The sequence below is a fragment of the Sorex araneus genome, chromosome 5 (assembly GCF_027595985.1).
Source record: "Sorex araneus isolate mSorAra2 chromosome 5, mSorAra2.pri, whole genome shotgun sequence".
Taxonomy (NCBI): Eukaryota; Metazoa; Chordata; class Mammalia; order Eulipotyphla; family Soricidae; genus Sorex; species Sorex araneus.
In genome coordinates this window covers 117,266,061-117,288,419 of record NC_073306.1, presented here as the reverse complement: position 1 = coordinate 117,288,419, position 22,359 = coordinate 117,266,061, and the positions used below count along the sequence as shown (strand labels likewise).

The 22,359-nt window shown below is 49.0% G+C and overlaps 1 protein-coding gene across 1 annotated transcript; it reads right to left on the bottom strand.

Annotated features, from left to right (window-relative positions):
• Positions 1-2,765: 2,765 nt before the first annotated feature.
• Positions 2,766-13,348, bottom strand: LOC129405128 (BPI fold-containing family B member 1-like). The gene is made up of 9 exons (XM_055140666.1): positions 13,294-13,348; positions 12,463-12,591; positions 10,459-10,600; positions 9,730-9,837; positions 8,746-8,895; positions 7,677-7,758; positions 4,947-5,010; positions 3,243-3,325; positions 2,766-2,898 (listed from the first exon to the last, which is right to left on the bottom strand). Exons 2-8 carry the CDS (start codon positions 12,551-12,553, stop codon positions 3,261-3,263), a joined length of 702 nt encoding a protein of 233 aa, XP_054996641.1. The 5' UTR covers positions 12,554-12,591; positions 13,294-13,348; the 3' UTR covers positions 2,766-2,898; positions 3,243-3,260.
• Positions 13,349-22,359: the final 9,011 nt, after the last annotated feature.

Genomic DNA, 22,359 nt, shown 5'->3' with positions numbered 1-22,359 from the left:
GAGAGTCCAAAGTAGATAAAGGCACATACATGATAATACTTAAGTATCTGCATTGTAAGTCATAATGCCCAAAAGGAGTGAGAGGGAGGGAGGGAGAGAGAGAGGGAGAGAGACAGACAGACAGACAGACAGATTAACAGACAGAGAGACAGAGAGAGAGAGAGAGTAGAGAGAAAGAGAGAGATCCGGAGAGGTGGACAGAGAAAGACAGACAGAGACAGGGACAGAGACAGAGACAGAGAGAGAAGTGTCTGCCTTAGAGGCAGGGGGAATGGGCGGGAGGGAAACTGGGGACATTGATGGTTGGAACTATAGAAACATGCACTGATGAATGAACTGGTGTTGAAACATTATAGGACTGAAACCAAATTATGAACAACTATTTTGTAACTGTGTATATCACTGTGATTCAGTTTTAAAAAATAGTTCCTGTTCAGTGAAGTATCTGCAAGGTTCATGGACCAGTTGGTGAGTAAAGTCAGCAATGCTTAGACTGTAGAGACTCAAGCAGGGAACCAGTAAGCAGAACCTGAGGGCTTTAGGAAAGTGACATGAGTTGGGAAGTGGTGAGGAGAGTAGATCAACTGATGTGCAGAATATTGAAAAGATGAGATGACTAGATAAAGAAACTCTGGCACATAGACACAGTGGAATGCTGCTCGGGAGTGTGGCAAGACGAAAGCACGCTCATTGCTGTTATGTGGGCAGATGAGGAGAGCATCCTGCTGAGTGAAGTGAGTCAGAAGGAGAGGGACAGACACAGAATGACCTCCCTCCCATTTGGGACACAAGGACACATAGTAAGGAGACGACTAATGCCTACGAGGTGGAAGAAACCAAGAACTAATCTTTAGTAGGAAGCTTATCCCTGGAGGGGAAATGAAACGGAGGGGGGATGTGGTGAGGCAAGTGGACGTTCTGGTGGAGGGTGCTGGAATGTTTCATGCATGAACCTCTAGCATGATCAATACTGTAAATCACTGTGCTTATAATAATAATAATAATAATAATAATAATAATAAAGCAACCACAAGAGCAAAGTAAACCAAAATGAGATGAAGCCAAGTCTGCTACACAGAGCCAGTTACTAGAAGGCCAAGGAGCTGGCAGGGAGCAGAGGGCGCGGGGTCAGCTGTTTGGAGCAAGCAGGAGCTGGCCTGGGGCGGCCTCAATGGGAACATGTACAGATGTCTGACCATAATGTAGCATGAAAACAATATGACGCTATAAACTGGTGACTATCAATGTGTTGATTACTATGAAGCATGGAAAAATAAAGATAACATCTCCTGTGATTCCTCCAATGAGTGCTGGGCTCTGTGTGCTGGGCCCCCAGGGAACAGGGGCCCCATTGTTGTCCTGGGCCTGGTAGCCTCAGGGAGGTCAGAGAGACAATGGCTGCCACCCACTGTCCCAGAGAAAGGGACTGGAGTGAAGCCAGATCACCATCGGAGGGTGAACTCACCACCCACCACATGGCCTGAGCACCTCAACCCTGGCCATCACTGTCTCTCACTCCGCCCCCCACAGCCTGCCAGATGTCGTTCTCCCCACTGCACAGAGAAAGAAACTGAGGCCCTAGGGGAAGCTACCTCCCAAGTCCAACATGCAGTTTGGGGTCCCGGCCAGAATTTTGGGGTGTCCCCAGGGTACTGGTATGGTTCAGGGTACTGGTACCCCTAGGGTGTAGAGCATGGTGGCAGGCACTGGAGCAGATAAGACCCAATTTTGCAAATGAAGCCTTGCAAGAGGGAGCATCTGGGCAAAGCTGGCAAGAACAGGGTGTTGGCATGGGGTGTTCAGCCTTGAGCCTCACTCAACCTCCTACTCACATGTGCCAAAGACACAGGAACTTCACATGCCCTTAGCAGGTCATCCTAACCGCAGCATCTCGCCTTGACTGGGATTGGACCAGGCAAAACAGAGTAGGAGAGGTCATAGGCCAATAATGTAGCACTGCAGCACTGTCATCTCGTTGTTCATTGATTTGGATGGACACCAGTAACGTCTCCATTGTGAGATTTGTTGTTATTGGTTTTGGCATATCGAATGTGCCACGGGTAGCTTGCCAGGCTCTGCTCTGCAGGCAGGTTACTCTCTTTATTTTGCCGGGCTCTCTGAGAGGGACAGAGCAATCGAATCTGGATTGGCCACGTGCAAGGCAAACGCCGTACCCACCTGTGCTAGGACACAGGCAATAATACCAAACTTTACGTGACTGGATCTTTCTGTAAGCTGAGACCCTCTATAAAATATGTATGCACTTGGCAATAAAGTGAACAGCCATCAGCGGCTTCTGGAGAGTGTTTCTCTGTGCTCCTGTCATCCTTCAATCCACGTCTGCCTGGACCCGGTGCACAACGTGTCCAGGCTCGTTGGGGAAAAACTATTCCATTCCCAACACTAGGGAACTGTTCAGAGTATCATGGATCCACCTTACCAACATGAAGTAGAAAATGTTCCCCCTCACAAGTAACCCCCAAGGGGTTGTCCTCCTGTAGGTGGTTTCAAGGCTGACAGGAAAGGCAGGAGGGGACCATAGCTCTCTTGTCCTGAGCCCAGCAGGGTCAGATCCTGGTTGTGGTGCTCAGGATCACTGATGTGGCCAGACAAGGCTCAGACGTGGCCCAGGTGGGATCGGACACAGTCCACAGCTCAGCTAAGCTCAGGGGTCCCTCCCCAACCCCTGAGGGAGCTGTGGTTTCCATGTAGGGACAGAGACACAGACAGACAGAAGATGTCACAGACTGTGATTTTTTATTGCAGAGGAACAGTTGACACGGTGGCCTCCCACACCCCACTGGGCTCCTGCTTGCTCTGGGTGGCCCCGTCCAATGTCACTGAGTGAGGAGAGTGGTCCAGGGTTCACAAGGAGGCTGATATGATGACAAGGGCATCCTGGAACGGAGAGAAAAGTCAAAGGGGATTTTCACCTCAGACTTTTTGTGGATGGTGCAGTTTTGTCCTTCACAAGGTGATCCCTAGAACTGGGGACGATGGCCCTGAAATCACTTAAACAGATTCTTGGAGGTCATAGGGGTGGGGTCTGGGGAATTCATGGGTTACAGCAAAGGAGTCTGGGAAAGAGCAGGACTGTTGACTCTATGCTAAATGGATCATCACAATTTTGCAAGAATTTTTATGAAAGATTCATCCCATCAGTCCCAGGCAGCTGAATTATTTTTTTTTGGGGGGGGAGGGGGTATGGAGTATGTGGTAGAACCAGGTGTTCATTCACTTACCTTGACCTTGGTCAGAGATCATGAAGCCACCTCCAGTTTCTTGGGTTCCACAGGGCTTTCTGGCTTATCAATTGGTGGAAAGACTGAAATGTGATGTGGGTGGAGATGGTAGGGTTGGTGAATGGGGCAGCTGGGTGCAGGTTCACCATTCCCGAGGGGAACTCGGGATTCTCACATGCCTGATTCAGAATGTCCTTCTGTCTCTGCTCATCTGCTTTCCGCCCCCAGCACCCTCCTGGCCTCATTCCGTCAGCCTCTGCCTCCAGCACTGGATTCTAACTGTTCCATAGGACACCCCATGGCCTCATGCACTCCCAAGAACGGCCCCTGCTGCCCACTGCAGAAGTATGTTTACTTGGAGGTTTTTCTCTCAAACAAAACAGAGAAAAGTCAGGGGTGGATGCTGTAGGTGATGAATTTTCCCACCCCACCCCCTTTGTGGGTGCCTGTCGGGCTGAGAATGGAAAGGGTGATCAAAAGGTGCAGGAGTGGGCAAGTGCCCATCTTGATCCCATATTCTCCCGTGTTGCCCCTGGGAATCAGACATCTCAGAATTCTGTTCAAAAACCAGTACCTTTAGCCAGTCTCTCCCCACCTCTTCAATTTCTTCCCTTAAAATTGTGGTATAATGGTAATACTAGCCTGATTGGTTGTTCGGGATTGGTATTTAATCAAATTGAATCGAATCCAAATCACAGCCAACCTCCAAACTTGAAAATTTGTCTTAAGACTTGCCCATCACTAACTTCCTTATGAACTGGGACAAGTGACTTAGTTTTTCTGAGCGGCAGTGTAGGTCACTCACTCTCTCGTTCCCACAAATAAAGCATTAACAGGAAAAGAAATCCCATAAACTCCCCATCAAAGAAACGTTTCCCTGAGGCAAGAGGCATCGCTAGATTCCTAGGAAGGAGGGGATTCTGCTCCAGCGGCACGGCAAGGGTATGGGGCAGGGAGCGCTGCAGGGGAGGGACAGGCGGGTCGGTTCCTGGCTGTGGTCCCCAGGTGTCCCCGCATGAAGGAGCCTGGGAAATGCCCACTGCTCACTCAGCAGTCACGGACGGCCTCTGCTCAGCTTTGAGCTCAGCGTTACAAATCTCTTCCCCAAAGAACTTTCTTCTTCCCATAAATCCACACTCTGAGTGGTCTGAGAATTCAGAATTTCACTCTCTGGGGTATCAAATTTCCTTTCTTTGTGCTCTCTTCTCTAATAGATTACAGTAATTGTTGCATCATCTGCTTATCCATCCATCATCCATCCATCCATCTGTATCTGTTCATCCATCATCTGTCCACCCATCCATTGATCATCTGTCCATCCATTAATCAGTGCATGCATGCATCCATGCAGTCATCATCCACCGATCATCTGTGCATCTGTTCAGCCACCCATTCATACATCCATCATCCTGCAAGGCAGGAATGATACAGGCCTCCTTTACAGAAAAGGAAGTTGACTTACCCTTCTCTTGGCCATTGAGTAAATCAGTGTCAGAACTGGGATTTGAATTTGTGCTAATGGTGGACCCACTGTCTCACATATCACCTGTACTTGATTGGTGCCCATGAAGTCATTAGGTGGATTTGTCTGCTCATGTGGGGATTAGCTGACACCCACCGGCTGCTCAGGCCTGGCTGGGAGGGTCTTCCCTGGGCAGTCAGTGGAGCAGCATGAGGAAGGGGGAGAGGGAGCAGTGCACCTACATGTCTCAGATTGCTGAATATCCCCTCGTAGATCCTGAACAGCAGCTTCAATCACGGGACAGAGCTGTAACAACACAAATGCAGGGTCTGTCAACCAGGGACCTCGGTGACCTCGGTGACCTGTGCCTGCCAGGAACTCCACAGCCATGTTCAGACAGTCAGTTTATGGTTTGAAGTATGAGGACTATCGGGCATGTCCCTTCCCTGCATCCATCCCAGCTGCCCATACACTTGGTACCCCCAGGTCTGGTTTAGTGATGTTTGTATCTCTTGCTGATGCCCTAGATGGCCAGGCCTGTCTGATAGCTGTCCTTACTGTTAGTGACCTGGTTCTGTGCAGACAACCCCTATGAGGGAAAGGGACCTATTCCCGTATCTCTGGATGTTGTCTCACAAATCCCTTCCTCAGGCCACTACAGGGTCCCAGCCCTATTACACACTAAGATACTTCAGAGAACTAGTACAATTGGGAAGAAACTTGCCTTGTGAGTGGCCACCCTGCTTAGATCCCTGGCACCATATATGGTCCCCCAATCACTTCCAGGAGTGATCCTTGAGCAGTCATGAGTATTGTTGGGTGTGGCTCCCCCTTTCCTTCCTCTCCAATCCTCCAGAGGAGCTAGAAGACTTTAGAGCACCAGGCCCCACCCAGTCTTATCGCCAAGGAATCTCTAGAAGGAGCTCTGCTGTTCATTCTTATTCGTGCTTTCTCAGCAACACTGGTGTGCAGTTGGAGTGGGTCCACTCATTTATGCTCCCAGGGTCTAGATAGGTTCCGGCCAAGACTTGACATGCTACACTTTCCCCTTCATGGTCAGTTAAATATTTATGGAAATATCCAATCAAGTCCAGTGACTCATGGAAGGAGACATGATCTTTGATGGATGCATTTTCTTATAGTTCTTAACAGTTAACTTCTTGCAGTTAAAATCAGATGTTATTCTAAGACCCAAGAGGTATTATGCCAAGTTTGTGCCATCTTTTCCGGAAGAAAACACATTTTTAGCTGTTAAATATAATGCCAGTTAAAACAGTATTCCACTGTAAGCTAGGGAAGCTTTACAGTTTACTCTATTTTAAGAAATTCCAACTTTTAAACAGATAGCAATTTAAAAATGAAATTATAGCATATCAGAAAAGCTACATTTTGTAAAATTATTCACTTTCAGATTTCTTTAGGAAGGTTCTCTGGAATGTCCAGTAAGGTATGAAGCATAATGATTAGAAATATTGTACAACAACACAGAAAATAGATAAGATTTAAAGGACACCAGTTAGCTCACCCAAAGTGCAGCTTCTGGAAGTCTGAGCGTGTGGAGTGGGAGTTGGTGGTCGTGCAGAAGACTAGCTGCTCGGTTAAGGTGAAGGATTATAACTCTTTCCCTCTAAACTTATTTTAATTGCTATAACTTTTTTCTGGGTCTTTGGGCCACACTCAGAGATCTCCAGGGGTTATTCCTGGCTGTGCACTCACTCACGGATCACTCCTGGCAATGCTCGGGGATCATATGGGGTGATGGGGATTGAACCTGGGTTGATCACATGCAAGGCAACCACCCTACCGGTTGTATTATCTCTCCAGCCCCAGTTGCTATAACATCTTTTCAACTCACAACCTTTTTTTTCAACCTCAACAACCTTTTGATAAGAAAGTGTGTGACAAGCTGTTGTGAAGCCTTGATCCTAGTTTCATGACCCCATTTGGAGTTGCATAATTAAACATAGTGGGGTTTACAAAAATTAATAATTTATTTTAAGATACATTTCTTTATAATTTATAAATAATTCATAAAGAATTTCTTTGTAATTTATAAAATTTCTTGCTATAATTTATAGCAAGAAATTATAATAAGTTATAATTTATAGCAAATTTGTTTAGCATTTTAAATAAATAAAAATTTTAATTATAATAAATGGTTGTAATAGCAAATGGTTTATTTTTCAAAAAATCTGTATAACCAAGGTTGCATAGAAATGTCTTGAGAAAAGAGAGGTCACGATGGAAAAATTTTAAGACCTTTTTGCCCTAGAAGACTCATGGTTGTGATCATATCTTGGAATTCACAGGGTTGTTGATGGTTTCGTTGACCTCTGATGCTTAGGGGCAAAAGAAATGAGACTGATAAGCACAATTGTGCCTGGTGGAGGACAGCTGTGAAGGGCTGAGTTACCAGGCTCAGGGTAACTCAGTCACGCTGAACAGTTGATGGGTGCTACTGCTGCATCGTCAGGAATGTCAGAGCAGGGGCTGAACCCGTACATCACCATTGCAATGAAACAATGAAGCAAAGTTAATGCAAAGCTAAGACTCATTACTTCCAGGGACGTCTGACTACTATGGCTGCTCAGGAGCCCATTTGTGTGGGTTGTGTCTGTATGGCAATACTATAGAGAAGTGTGCTGTGGGGTGACACTTCCTAGCTCTGCTAGGGTCAGCCCACTTGCTGCTTGAAATTGGCTCTGGGGGAAGAGTCACCCCAGGAAACCAGTAAATGCTCCAGATCAGGCTTTAGCCCCTCCAGAGTCAATTCTAACATTTATCAGCACATCCCTACTCAGGGCCTCTTGATGGATCTTTGACCTTGGCCTTCAGGCATCCCCTACTGAAAGAAAGACCTCCTGGTCCTAAAGTTTGTAGCTGAATGAAGCCTGGGTCACTAGTTTGCAGTTCTACCCCTGCTCTAGAGTGGGCGCAATGTTTGCAGGCCAGAGAGCCCACATTCTACTCACCTGTCTTTTCACCAGCTTGGGCAGAACCGGTGTCAGGAGACTCATCACCTTGTTGACTGCAGGGCGAACTAGAAACAAGACACTTCAAGAGAGGAGAAGGTGAACTGTTTGGAAGAGTCAGAGATGGTCTGAGACCTCCCCGCTGTTTTACAGAGGAAGAAACTGAGTCAAGAAAAAAGGGAGTATGCTGGAGGTCACCAAGCCTGATAGGACAAGACTTAGAGAGGGCAGATGGGCATGAGGCTCTCAGGGAGGGGGTTGGGTGAGGCCCACTGGCATCGCTCCTGGCACTCCTGATAGGAACACCATGCTCCCCGCCCAACTCCTGTGTGCCATGTACTCTGCGTCTGTGGCTGTTGCCAGTTCTGATCTCTCTGTGGGCCCGGGAGATGAGCTTGAGAGACAACTTGCCCTCTTGAGTTGCCGTGACACCAAGGTCACATCTTTGTCCATATGGCCTCAGGATGGCTCGAGGGCCTGAGAAACACCTATTTTCTCTCTCTGTCCCATTTCCTGGGATGTTGCCTAAAATCCACCTCCCCCACCCCGCCAACCCACCCCCGATCCCTTTACTGCTTTTGCTTTGATTCCCTGAACTTTGCCTCACAGGGTCCCTGGAGGGACTCCCGGACCGAGATTTCTTTTTTTTTTTTTTTTAATTTTTTATTGTGGAAAGTTACAAAGTTACAAAGTTTTCAGGTTTAAATCTCAGTTATACAATGCTCGAATACCCATCCCTTCACCAGTGCTCATATTCCACCACCAAGAATCCCAGTATAGCTCCACCCCGCCCCCTCACACCCCAACCCCCCCCCAACGCCCCTAGCCCCCCCACCTTAAGCCCCCCCCCGCCTGTGTAACTAATAAATTTCACTTTACTTTCACTTTGATTGCATACAATATTTCAACAAAACTCACTATTATGGTTTGGAGAGTCTCTCCGGACCGAGATTTCTGATGGAAAAACCTCTTTCCCTCTCTGGCCTCGGTATTCTCTGGTGAGTGGGGAAAGACTATGGCCTGACTTTGTCCCCAGACACTAGGGGCCCAGGCGGGTGGCCCTACTCACTTGTCCTTGGGGTTAAGGTGCAGGTTCTCTTCACTGCTAGAGCAGGCGCCCAGGACAAGGCGTTTCTCGCCACTGTCAGTCACCTCTTCTCTGATGCTGGCTTGGGCCTCCATGGATACCTGGAGCTTGATCATGTCCTTGACCAGAAGCCTGGGGGGAGGAGGAGTGGATGCCGTAAGCCCCACCCAGCCCCAAGCAGGAGCAAACTTTGTCCATCTCCGCTGGCTCTGCCAGTTCCACTTCATTCATTGTTTGCCGTGTTCTCCTCATCCCTCCAGCCCCCACAGTTTGTCCTCACTTGGCCAGGCCTGGTGTTAGGATTCTTTCCCTAGTTTAAATCCTCTACATATGTCAGCATAGCATCTTCTAAACAGACACCAATGTAAGTCCACCCTGTATATTGTCTTTTGTGTGTGTGTGCTTTTTGGGTCACACTCGGTGATGCACAGGGGTTACTCCTGGCTGTGCACTCAGGAATTACTCCTGGCAGTGCTTGGGGGACCATGTGGGATGCCGAAGATCGAACTCAGGTCAGTCTGGTGCAAGGCAAGCTCCTTACCCGCTGTGCTATCGCTCCAGCACCTGTGGACTCAGTCTTTCCGCTATCTCAGATTCACATGTAAAACTGAACTCAGCCTGCCCAGACCCCAAACTCTCCTCTCATGATCCCCACCATCTTGTCTTGGTTGCGACTACCAAGAGAGATCTCTCTCTCTCTCTCTCTCTCTCTCTCTCTCTCTCTCTCTCTCTCTCTCTCTCTCTCTCTCTCTCTCTCCATCCACCCTGCAGCCCCTCTCCCCTCCCACACTGAGTGGTTGACGACCCCACTTGACTCTATGAACAACCACCGGAGGGATTTTTACAAGCCAATGAGCATGCCATACTCCTCCTGTGCCCCACCATGCATGGCTCCCAGGGTGTCCCACTGGGTCCCCCCCAGCGCCGTTCTGTCAGGCTCTCTGAGCCTCCGGGGAGGACACTCACATTTTCAATTCAACCTCGATGTCCAGGGGCACCTTGACCGTCAGCTCCTGGCTGTCAGCTGAGGGCAGTGTCTGGAGCTGGAGGATGTGGGCTGAGGAGATGTTCATCCTGGATGGGAGAGAGGAGACTCCTGCCTTGTGACCTACTCGGCTCACCCGGAAGCTTCTTCCTCTACCTGTTCGTCTCCTTGGAGCCCAGCCAGCATCTGAGCTCACACCACCTGCACTTACCTCTTCCCAGCAGGACCCTGCACCCTCCCTGCTCCCCCAGTCCCTTGCTCTGAGCACCCCAGGGCCCTCTCACATGGGAAGCAAGTGGGGGTGGGGGGAGGGGCTGTAGGGCCCACAGAGACCTGCCCCGCCCAGCCTTCTGGACATGGGTTGGGCACCAGCCTCTGGGCCCCTGCTGCCTTTGCAGGCTGCCCTCTGCCCCGTGAACCATCTCTCCTGCTAAGCCCGGGCCCTCAGCTCACCTGGACCGTTCACCTGGGTGACTCCCCTAACCTCTTTACACCCCTACCCGGCACCTTCCTCTGGGGTTGTCCAGGCTTTACCCCCCTCCACCCCCTCCTGGTCATCGACACTTCCCTGCAAGGGAAGGGGCTTGCAGGGACCCTTATTCTTGGCTCAGCAATGGGATGCTGGTGACCGGTCAGCTGAGCATGCATAGTGCGTCCTGGCTAGGTGCGGCTGGGCAGAGCCCCAGCGTGAGTGATTCTGCTCCACCTACTGCAGCCTCTTCCTCAGTGTGGAGCACAGCAGCCGGTGGAGGGTGAGTGGGTCCCTGGCTGGCTCCTCACACAGGGCGCTGAGCAGGGGCAGCTCCCGGAGGACGCTTTCGGCATCATGGTCCTTCAGCTTCTGGGGGAGCCCTGGAGGGGGAATCCGGGCTTAGGGCCCAGCAGCAGAGGTAGCCAGGAGGCCAGGGTGTGGGGTCCAGGGTGGGAGGACTGCCGGGACCTGGACCTGAGCAGCAAGGCACGGAGAGCTCCATCCTCACGTGGCCACTGTGCAGGTGTCTCTGAGGACCCATGCAGAGGGCTCACCCGGACCGTTCACCCCTGGAGCATCGTCATCCTGGCCTGGAGTGTGGCCTGGAGCCCTGCCACCCGCCAGCAGCAAAAATTCCAGAGCCTGGAGCTGGGAACGCTGAGGCCCGATTTGGGACTATTTTACAGCCCACCTGCTTCCTTTGATTCTCTGAGCTCTCCCAGGGATGTCAGGCTGAGTGGAGAGGTGAGGGTCTGGTCTGGGATCAGGGGCGCTCAGTTCTGGACTGAGCTAGACTTGCTCCTGGCAGCTGGCGCTGCTGGCCGTGGGCACAGCGGGTCAGATGGCGGGGGTGGGGGAGAGCTGGCACCTAGCAGCAGCCTGGGGCACCCCTGCAGCTCCCCCATGCTTGGGCGCGGGGACCCAGGAGGGTGCAGCCCAGGCCCTGTCAGGCTCCTCTCCAAGGCTCCTGGCTGTCTTCTGGGCTGTGACCTCCCAAGGGCAGCAATGGGGACCCCCACCTCATTCTTGTGCACTTTCCCAAAGCAGCTTCCCAGCAAGTCCAACGCAATAACCATCCACAAACATGTCTGGAGCATTGGGCTGGCAACACAGGAAGCAGATTCCCCTGTGCACACACACAAGGAGTGTCTCCGGCTCTCCTCCCAAGAGCCTGGGGCTGGGAAGGGGGTTACTCACAGCTCAGGGGCTTCTTTTGTTCTTGGATGGGGCAGCCCTAGGGTGACCTTTGGTGTCCTCCCACTTTCCCTCTTCAGCCCACTCTGCTGCTGCTGGGTCCCAGCCCTCTGCCGGCTCCAGCCTCAGGGCAGCACTGTTGGGCCCAGGCGCCCAGCAGGACTGAGCTCCGCCCCCTGGCTCCCGGCCTCTCCTCCCCTAGTCAGCTCCTGCTGGGGCACCTGATGAGGCCCTTTTTCTCTCCTGCGCCTGGGGCCACGTGCTTGTGGTCTGGCCTGTGGGCACAGGGCACCTCTGTCTCCCCCAGAGATCTCTGCTCCCCTCTGCACCCCGAGATCTCTGCTCCTCTTCGCATGTGGGATCCCTCCTTGGTCTCCAGGACGGGCCTATTGTTACCATCAGCACCAGCCCAGACCCCATCCCGCTCTCCATGACCCAGCTCTAACTGCCCCCTTGGGCGCCCTCCCGGGAGCCAGCGCTCGGCAGAACGGCTGCTCCGAGGGGCTCTGTCACCCCCAGACACATCAGCGATGCCCCACAGAGCCAAGGATGCTACTCAACACCCCTCAGCCCCTGACTGCCACCGGTGACTTGGTCACCAGGGGAGAAGCGCCAGGGGGGGGCCTGTGGGCTCACCACGTTGCTGCCACTTCCTGTGACATGAAGGGACTCCAACCACGGGGGAGACGCAAGCCCAGGTTCTGGGGGGAGGAAAGTGGGGTCGGGGCTGCTCTGGCATCAGAGCTGGAGAGAAAGCGGCGTGCATTACCCCAGGTTGTGGGTGCCCCAGCCAGGGTTCAGGTGCACGTGGGGGAGACTTGGAGGCAGAGTGGGTGGCCTAGGTGAGCACAGAGGCCAAGGCCATTGCATCAACACCCCCTGTAGGTGGGACTTGTATCACAGACCCTCCCACCTCTAACTCACCTTAGTTCCCCTCAGCTGGGGTTCCTGCTGCTTCTGCACAGCCTCAGGGATGGAGAACCCCACCCCATGCTCAGAGGGCTGCCCCGTGTTTCCATGCTGGAGAAGTCTGGTTGACTGCACTTACGCTCTTGGATGACTTCCGGGCTGAGGTGGGCACTGAGCAGGGTGGGCAACAGCAGAACACAGAGGAGGGTGAGGGTCCTGGTGTGGCTCATCTTCCGGGATGGAGGGCAGCAGGAGTCCTGGGTAGAAGCTGGGGGAAGCAGAGGGAATCGTCTACATTCAAAGCCGGAAGACAGGGGTAAAGCTCTGCTCACAGCTCTCCCCAGAAGCCTTCCCCCAGCATAAGATTCTTTGAAACTTTTAGTAATTTGACCTATTCTCTTGCCCACACCTTTTATTTGCCCACTCTGTTCTCTCTCGTCAGAGGTGCCCAGAGAACCAAGTAAATGGTAGCATCTTTTCCTGATAAATTTCTTCCCTAAACCCAAGCCACAGAGACACACACGAGCACAGCAGTCTAGCCTTCTAGACATGGCTTTATCCCCTTGTGTGGATGGCTTTCTCTTTCCCCTGTCTAGCTTACTTGTACTCAGATTATCGACCAACATGTCACCTGTTACAGGAAGCCTCCCATGATTGCCCACTATCACCACAATTCTGGTCTTTCCTTATACTCAGCATGTACCTAATTGACCCATACTGACTGTTTTTTGGGAGTTCAGTTCTTTCTAATCTCTTGTATCCTGAAATACCGCATCTGTATGTGAATGTCTCTGTGTACAGGTGAATTATATGTGTAGGAAAGATTCATCAGCCCTGCTCCTTCCTCACTGTCTTGGGTCTTGGCTGAGGGGGCATCTATTCAACCTAGGCTGGACCTACAGAGCTACTACTAAGTGGGTGGACAGAGACCACAGCCGGGGACCAAGCTCTCTCCTGACACTGAACTGACCCGACAGGCAGGAAGCTCAGAACCTTTCTGGTGCCTTGGAGTGGAATCCTACCTGTCCTGAGGGTGCATCTGCAGGGAGATAAATGTCCCCCCTGGGCGCCTTGTCCTGCCACGCCTCTGCCCGTGTACAATGCCTCTCCGTGGGAGCCTGAGCTCAGTGCCAGGGCCTGGTCCTGCATCCAGTTCCGCTTCCTGCCACAGTCTCCGGTCACTCATGAGGGTCACCACGCTGGCTGCACTTCTGAAGGTCGGGCCCAGCCTGAGTCCCTGAGTGCCCAGACCCTGCCCTCAGTGCCACTCAGCCCTGACTCCTGGGGCCTCTCTGTCCTGCCTCACTCCTCCCCAGCCCTTGGCCTTTGCTTGTTCCACAAAACCTTCTCCTTCTGGAAGACTCCTCCACCCCCTCAACCCTCTGGGCTCCCGGGGGCTCCTGTGTGGGCAGCAGCACGGGCCAGGCCCTGGGGGTACAGCAGACAGGGCTCATTTCGGGCTCTGCACCCATCAGCCTGGTGGCTGTGGGAAAGCTGCTTCCTCCTGGGAGCCTCTGTCCTTACCTGGAAACAGGGGCTGTTTGGGGGTCACACAGGAGGATATGAGATGACTGGAAGTCAGAGTATTTCACCAGTGGCAACTGTAATTGCTATTGAATATGAATATCATCTTTAAGACTCAATTCAGAAGGTTGTTTTTGGAAAATAATGCTTAATTGTGGTACCACCCATATGAGTTATTACCTCACTCTTCTTGAAACCCCCAAAGCATTAACTACATTCTTGGGGTTTGAATCCCTTCTGCCATCACAAATATGCATTTGACCATTCATCTATCATCCAGCCATTCACCATCCTTCTGTCCATCTGTATGTCATTCGTCCACCACCCATCCATCCATCTATTCATTATTATGCATGATTTTACTCATTTTAATATTCTCTCTGGTTTCTCCCTGTACTCTCTTGGTTTTTTCAATCAGAATATATTTTCTTCCCATAGTCCTGGTTAACATTTAAGATCACTCCCCCAAGCTTGTTGCAGAATCTTGTTAAATGTATGTGCGTTTGATTACTTTTTCTTTTTTGCTTTTTGGCGATGAACAGGGGCTATTTTTGGCTTTGCACTCAGGAACTACTCCTGGCGATGCTCAGGGGACCATATGGGATGCTACGAATCAAACTCGGGTTGGCTACGTGCAAGGCAAACACCCTACTCGCTGTGCTCCAGCCCTGTTTTTGATTACTTCTAATAGAACATTGCATATCACCACACATGGTGACATAGTAACTAAGTCCCCAGTAATAAGAGGTGACAATGAGACTGTGTGAGGAAAATAGAGACTCTAATTCAATTGTATCAGTACTTATATGCCCTTTGATGGCACTACCCATGAACCACACTGAAATCAATGCCTGCAAGGGCCAAATTTTATCCCTAATTTATGAGTGGGGTTGGAGGACCTCCTTCAGAGAGGTAGAACACTGTAAATTTATAGGCAACAAGGCTTATGGTGGTGTCTGTGAGTGGGTCACGTCCCCAAGAATCCATGTTAGAAGGACTGGGGAGAAGTGAAATGCTAGCACTGTGTTAGCTTCTGAAAAACCCAACACCAGGCCCCTGGCCGGCATGAGAAATGCTTTGAGCAATCTGTGAGTGAGCTGGAGCCAGACCACAAATCTCTTACCTGGTGGGCAGAGGGTCTGTGGGCACCAGCAGCCCCTTCCTGACACACACACACACAGGGTGAGTGAGTGCCTGCCCCTGTTGGAACTTTTTGAACACACTGTCTCCTGGACCACAGGAGCCTGGCTCTCTGATTCTCCAGACTCTGATGGGGCAGAGAAGAGGCTTCACACAGGGGGCACCTTCCTAGGAGTCACCCGCATGGGATTAGATCCCTATGCTGATACTGACACACACACTCTCCCAGAGTCCAAGAGAGGAGGATAATTTGTGGGCGCATGGAGAGACCCGTGTGACCGTGGGGTCATTGTGGGAACTCTTCATGCCTTGGAGCTGGGAAGGAACTGTAGTAGGCTCATTGCCCTCCTCCCCATCCTGGTCACCAAATTGACCTCCTGGGGTGTGATTCCAAATCATTTGGTGATGGCAATGCGAAGGCACTAAACATTGCGAGTGGGTCAGAATACAGGGGAACTGACCACTCAGAGTAGAGACCAGATTATAGAGACCTTCAGCAGCCATACTGGTGACCACAGCCCTCAAGGAATCACAAAGACAGAAGCAGGAGTACACAAAGCACAGTGGGAATAGTATCTTTGCCAGTCATGAGTGCTATTTGCCAGATGTAGCTCTGACTTCCTCCAGAGAACTCTCTGGAAACATTTAAGTAATGCTTAAGATGGCCCCACCTGTGGGCTACAATAAAATACATTTCAGTATACCATGAAAAGCACAAATCATGTACACAAATCATGAAAATCAATAAATCCATACACCAGTGTAAGCCAGATTCTTTTTTGGTACATGATTTGACCATCACCCTCCAAATGTTTGTCTGTGTCGCTTTCCAGAAAAGCCCCCTGAGTGTAGAGAAGTATGAGTTCTCATTTTTCTACCATAGATGAGTATTTTCCACCATAGGTCTGAATGTGTTGGTTCTTCATTTGTAAATGAAGCACAAAACATGTTTTCTATTGTGCTGCCTTCTTCCCTTCACCTGAATGTTTGTTTGGGGTTTTAAAAGATTTCTAAAAATTTCTTTGAGGGGCTGGAGTGATAGTACAGTGGGTAGGGCATTTGCCTTGCATGCAGCCGACCCGGGGTTCAATTCTCAGCATCCCATATGGTCCCCTGAGCACCGCCAGGAGTAATTCCTGAGTGAATGAGCCAGGAGTCACCCCCTGTACATTGCCGAGTGTGATCCAAAAAGCAAAAAAGAATTTTTTTGGTTGGGTGGAGTCCTTGGTTTCCATGACTTCATAGCTTCATGTGTGAGTGATGTGGAGCGGTTCATGATCTGTGCTGTGGGGATCATTAAACAGTGCCAGAGCACATGCAAGCCCCCCCCCCCCGAGACTGTGATGTTCATTGAATGATAACAGCCACTGGTAAGCTTTTCATCTTTATGGTTGCACAGCATTCCTTGTTGGAGTGCAGACTGATGTGTTGGGGACTGCTCAGGACCCTGAACGAAAGAGGACCCCGAAACCTTTACCCTGGACAAACCAGAAAATTCCATTACCAGCTTTGCTTGACCTGAGGCACAGGTGCCCTTGTGACAAAGGAAATAGCCAAACTCAAGAGGTAAAAGTAGCCCAGGGCAGTTAACTAAGAGACGCCATTAAGCCCCCCCATTAAGTAGAATACCTTCCTCTACCTTGTGCATTCCTCCTGCCAGATGCTCCTGCCAGATAAACCCTTGCCTTCCTCTCCCCACTATTTCTCAATCTACTCTTGAAGAATGTTGTAAGCCCACCTAATACACCCCGAACCTTTCCTTATTTGGTCTGAGAAGACACTTCCCTGATGATTGACAATTTATGTACCAACCCCCTGCTAAGAAAAGTATAAAACCAGCGTGGCAGTTAATAAAGTTGCCCTTGATCGGCATGTGTCGTCTTGGGCCCCCTATTTATTATCCTCACTAGTTTTATTTCAGGTCGGAACCGCTCACAGAACCCACCCAATTAGGAGTGCTTTCCACTGCTGTCTCTCCGCGGGCCGGAGAGATCTCCAGGGGAACGCGCACTGATGTGCTTTTTTCCCTTCCTCCTTGTTGGAAACTTCATGTTTCCAGTTTGGAATTCTAAGGAATATAGTTCAACACAACAGTGTTAGTTATATATTCTTGTCAATATTTTTCATTTCTCTTAGAGTAGAAGTTCTGGCTGGCAGAGTTAGGGTACTAGGCAATAGAACATGTCCCAAAATTTTTACTGGGAGAAAGCTACTACTGAGTTATATTGTGCCCTGAGCATGAGACTTCCATTCCCACACCAACATGTGTGGCTCTCTGGGGACACTCCTGGTGATATGATCACCCACAGTGATGGCCTGATGGTAGTGCTCGGAGTCCCCAGGACACTCCCACTTATTCTGTGTGACTTGTTTCTGAGCCTGTGAGTGCTCTTGCCCTGCTCATCAAATGGCATACCAACTGCCTTATAGACGCACCGAAGGAGCCACCTTCTTCCTGGTCATTTCCTTAGAGGAAGTCCGTCTCCTCTTGTGCCATGAGGGTACTTTCAGTGATTTCTCCAGTTGCTCCATTAGATAGCAGCCTTCCCTTCAGACAGTGAGCTCCACACAAGAAGGCAGACATGCACTCATTCTAGGCCCCAGTATCTGGGATCTGCTCACATGGAGACATCACTCACATGTGGGACATTGGCCTTAACTGACATGGAAGCAATGGCAGCAGGAACAGCCAGTGGCCTGACCTGTGGTGGTCTCGTGGCTGGGTCCTCTGTGAATCACATCACGCCTTAGCTTCACAGCATTCCCCTCTGCCTCTTGTCTCTAGCCCCACAGCCCCCATGGTACCTTCTATTTTCACCGGGTCTGGGATAGTTGTGCTATGAAAGGGCCCACAAAGGTGCACTACAAAATTTGCCCCACCCCAAGCAGGGTGACTGGCCTTTATGGCCCAGGACAGTGAGTCACTGACTGTGAGTCATGGAGTGGGACAGCTCCTGGGGGTGATAGGTAATATCCAGAGGATTTAAAAAATTTTTTTCTTTTAATTACATGAATTCATCATTCCTTGTAGCTGAATAGTATTCCTTGTGTGTGTATACTTATACATACATACACATATGCATACATACACATACGTCCTTTTGAGAGAGTGTTTTTATGTCCTGGGGGTAGGTGCCCTATGGTGGATTTGTTGGGTCATGTGGCAGTTCAATTCTAAGTTTACTTAGGACTCTCCAGACTGTTTTACACAGGAGTTGTGCCAAACAACATTCCCATCAGCAGTAGATTAGAACTGAATTTCACCACATTCCCTCCAACACGGACTGTTCCTACTATTTTTGGTATGTGCGGTTCTCACTGGTGTGAGATGGTATGTCATTATCATTCTGATGTGGATTCCTTGACGATAAGTGATGCTGAGCATTTTCTCATGTGCCTACTGTCCATCTGTCTATCTTCCTGTTTGTGTCCAACTTGGACAGTGCCCTGTTTTAGTGCCCAGAGAAGAGGCTCTGAGCTGGAAAAGGCCAGATACACAGTCTCCATGCATGGCTCAGATCACCTTGCTGCCCACATTTGCTTCACTCGGCAGCCACAGTTGCTTCAGGACCCAGTTAGAACACTGACTTCCCTTCCCATTCATCTGTTGCTGCCTTAGTTTCCAAGTCCCATAGAAGGTGACTGCATCTAGAGACAGGACATTAGAAAGGTGACTAACTTAAAAGGAGGCCCTAGGTTGGGCACTAATGCTATCACTACCGCTGCCTGTACAAGAGGGGATCAGGGCATGCAGAGAAGCAGCCGAGGCGGGTGCAAGTGGCAATAAGGCCAGTGGACAATTCCCAGCAGGACAACACTCCTGCTACAACTTCATCTTGGATTTCTGACTTCCTGACATCTCTGTGAAAATTAATTCCTGTAGTTTAAGACACTGAATCCTGAGTGTAGAGCCAGGAGTAAGCCCTGAACACTGCTGGGGATGGCCCCCAAGCCCCAAATAAAATAAAATAAATTTCTCCATAAGTTTTTGAGGCTTTTTGCAGGTGAGGGGGCTAATTCTGCCCAGTGCAAGGACATGGATTTAGGACTCTTCCAAGAACAGAATATGCAGGTGGGACCAAGTGGGAAGTCTCTGAAGCTTCTCTCTCTCTCTTTCTCTTCTATTCTTGCATAATTTTCTTTGAGGATCCCTGTTTTAAATTGAGGGGCCATGTAGGCCCTTACTAGAGAAACGCACACAGGAGGCAGGGGACAGAGAGTCAGAAGCCACATCTGTGAGTTATCTTGGAAATAGATTCTCAGACCCATGAAGCCTCCGATGATGCAGCCCTGAATATTCAGCTTACAGTGATGTTGGGGGGGGGGGCGGGAAACTGAGAGTTAGACCCCCAACAGGCACAGATGATGGTGTATGAGGGACAACATCAAGGCTTCTAGAATGTGCATTACTGTCAGCCAGGACATCTGGGGACTATTTCTTCATAGCAATACAGCGGTCAGAGCAGGGGGAAATGAAAGGAAGGCAGTGTAGTTCCAGCATACGTAAAATCTTGTTTTTCTGGGGAGATAGTTTTCTTCTGACACAGGACTCAGCAGCTAAAAGTCTCCCAGGTCACAGCTCAGAAGCACAAGTCCCAAAGAAGTGGGGGCCATGGGATCATCTTGCAGCAGATGCCCAAGAGCCCGGGAGCTTGGTGGTGGTGACTTGGCATCAGGGTCACGGGTTGGCTGGGTGTAGGTCTAATCCATAGTCAGACAGCAGCTCCACAGCCTTGTCAACTCCCAGGCTCTCGGCAGCTTCCCTCAGAGGAGCAGGAACCTTCCCTGCACCTTTGAACTTGGGGACCTGCAGGTGGGTTGGGGAGAGACACCAAGACAGGTTCCCTTCCCTTCCGTCCCATGGTCCTGATTGCTGGCTGGTGTTGGTGGCCGTGAACAGTCTCAGACTGTTGGCACCCACACTTGGCACCTACTGCCCTTTCTTCTCCCCAGGCTGCCCCCTGAAACTGCATTTGAACCACCCCACTGTAAGATCAGAACACCGGGACACCTACCAACTACACATCAGTGGCACCTGGCAAGCTACATAATAGTGACACATTCATTCCAAACTGCACAAAGACAGCTTGTGAGGGGGGAGAATGGGAACATTGACCCCACCAGAAGGTCCCATAGAAGTAGTGGGAAGACCGCTCAATGGGGGGGGGGTGCAGGCATGGTGCCCCAAGTACTGCTGGGAGAAAGCCCAACCCACACCCTTTATACAGACACACACAGAGATAAATTATTATTGAAGACTTCATTCCAACAGGTATTTTCATCTGAATGGTTTTACAATAGATGCTTCTGAGATTTTTATGAAGCAGTAAATTGTTAAAGAAAATAATACAACAGGAGTTGTGTCACCATCAAAGGCTTTTACAACATACCTAGACTCAGGACAACAGAAAGAAGGTCATAAATCAATGAGTGGCTAGAAAACTTGCTCAGCTGCTAAGTAAAGGATTAATAACAAATCTAAAGACACATCGTAAAATAGCATGCTTAATATACTATATCACAAATGTGTATATATTTTATACACATATAAATATTATACACATATTAAATATTATACATTTACAAATGTGTGTAGTTTAGACTAAACATAGAAACATCACATTAAAACACTACGAATTTATCACTTTAATGAAAAAATTCCATACTCAGTCCAGAATTGCTAGAATGAGTCCAAGATGGAACATATTTTAACACAGTTTATGACATTGATGGATTAGAGAAAAAAAGAACTAATTTTTTGATTTTCAAAAACATTTGTTATCAGGTGGGATTGGCATTGAAACATTGTATGCCTAAACCAAATTATCAATAACTTTGTAAATCATGGTTCTTTAATTAAATAAATGTTAAAACCAAATGTAAAAATCCATTGACTTTTTTTGGGGCTGGAGCGATAGCACAGCAGGTAGGGCGTTTTCCTTGTACACGGCTGACCCGGGTTCGATTCCCAGCATCCCATATGGTCCCCTGAGCACTGACGGGGGTGATTCCCGAGTGCAGAGCCAGGAGTAACCCCTGAGCATCGCCAGGTGTGACCCAAAAAGCAAAATAAATAAATAAATGAATAAAAATAAATTAAAAAAATAAAAATCCATCGACTTTTTAATATAGAAACAATAAAAAAGATGAGAAAAAAAACAGAAGACTAGGAACATCCTTTACATGATAATACTATATTTCAAGGGTCAACAGAAATGTTATATTTAGTGGATGGAGACTGGCTATGTTGCCATCTTAGAGCAGGTCTTTTGGGGCTGGAGCGATAGTACAGTGGGTGGGGCATTTGCCTTGCACTTGGCTACCTGGGTTCAATCCCCAGCATCCCATATCGTCCCACAAGCACCTACAGGAGTAATTCCTGAGCACAGAGTCAGGAGTAACCTCTGAGCATCGCTTGGTGTGATCCAAAAAGCAAAAAAAAAAAAAGAGGAGGTCTTTTGTAATCTGCAAGATATAAGATGTGACAAGAAGTATAAGATTTGGAAATAAGACATAAAACTACCACTAACTGCAGATCGTATGAGTCTCTTATAGAAACTCCAACAGAATGAGGACGATAAGCTCTTACAACTATTAAGAAATCAGAGACTCTTGGGTCACAGACCAATTTCCCCAAATTACAGCTCCCTCTCATGTGTAGCAGCAATTTCAACTACAAAGTATAACAGAAAATTAGAAAATGTCTTCGATAGCAAGAAAAGCTAAATTCCTTAGGAATAAATTTAAGGAGACACACTCAGAACACTAATAGAACTTAAGATGCTACAAGAAATATAAAATAAAATCTGAATAGCTCAAAGGATCTACCAGGTTTGTGATTGGGGAAAATCTCATTCCAAAATGTACATTCCCTCTAAATAATAAACACTACAACACAAACTCAATCATGTTTCCAGACAATTTCCTTATCTTTTAAGGAATCAAGCTCTTGATTATTTATTTGGGAAAATTAAAAAGAAATATATAGGAGAAAACAGCATTGTACAAAGATGTTGCCTTTTAAATATGTTTTAATAGGGAAGTTTTTTATAATCCGCATCAATAAACAAGAAAATATTTAAATAAACAATTTAACCTTATACCCAAAAGTAATAGAAAAGGAAGGTTAAAAAAAGTCAGAGTCAGGAGGAAGAAAGTAATAATAATTAGAGCAGATGCTCAGAGCAGGACAGAGCCTCCTCTCCCCAGCTCCCTTGTTTTCCAATAACTTGGCAGTCACACCCACAAACTGCCCCTGGCGCCATATAATCTCATCAACGGCCAAGATCCAGAGACTCTGACATAAAGCTCCTGGACAAGAGCGACATAGGTCTTACCCATGAGTGAATCTGCTCTAGAATCATACTCTAAA

Excerpts from the sequence above, each read along its gene's own strand:
- LOC129405128 (XM_055140666.1), bottom strand. The coding sequence starts at position 12,553 with ATGAGCCACACCAGGACCCTCACCCTCCTCTGTGTTCTGCTGTTGCCC. Across the intron at positions 9,838-10,458 it reads ACACTGAGGAAGAGGCTGCA|GATGAACATCTCCTCAGCCC; the intron begins GTAGGTGGAGCA and ends TCTCCCATCCAG. Across the intron at positions 8,896-9,729 it reads ATCGAGGTTGAATTGAAAAT|GCTTCTGGTCAAGGACATGA; the intron begins GTGAGTGTCCTC and ends TCCTCCCCCCAG.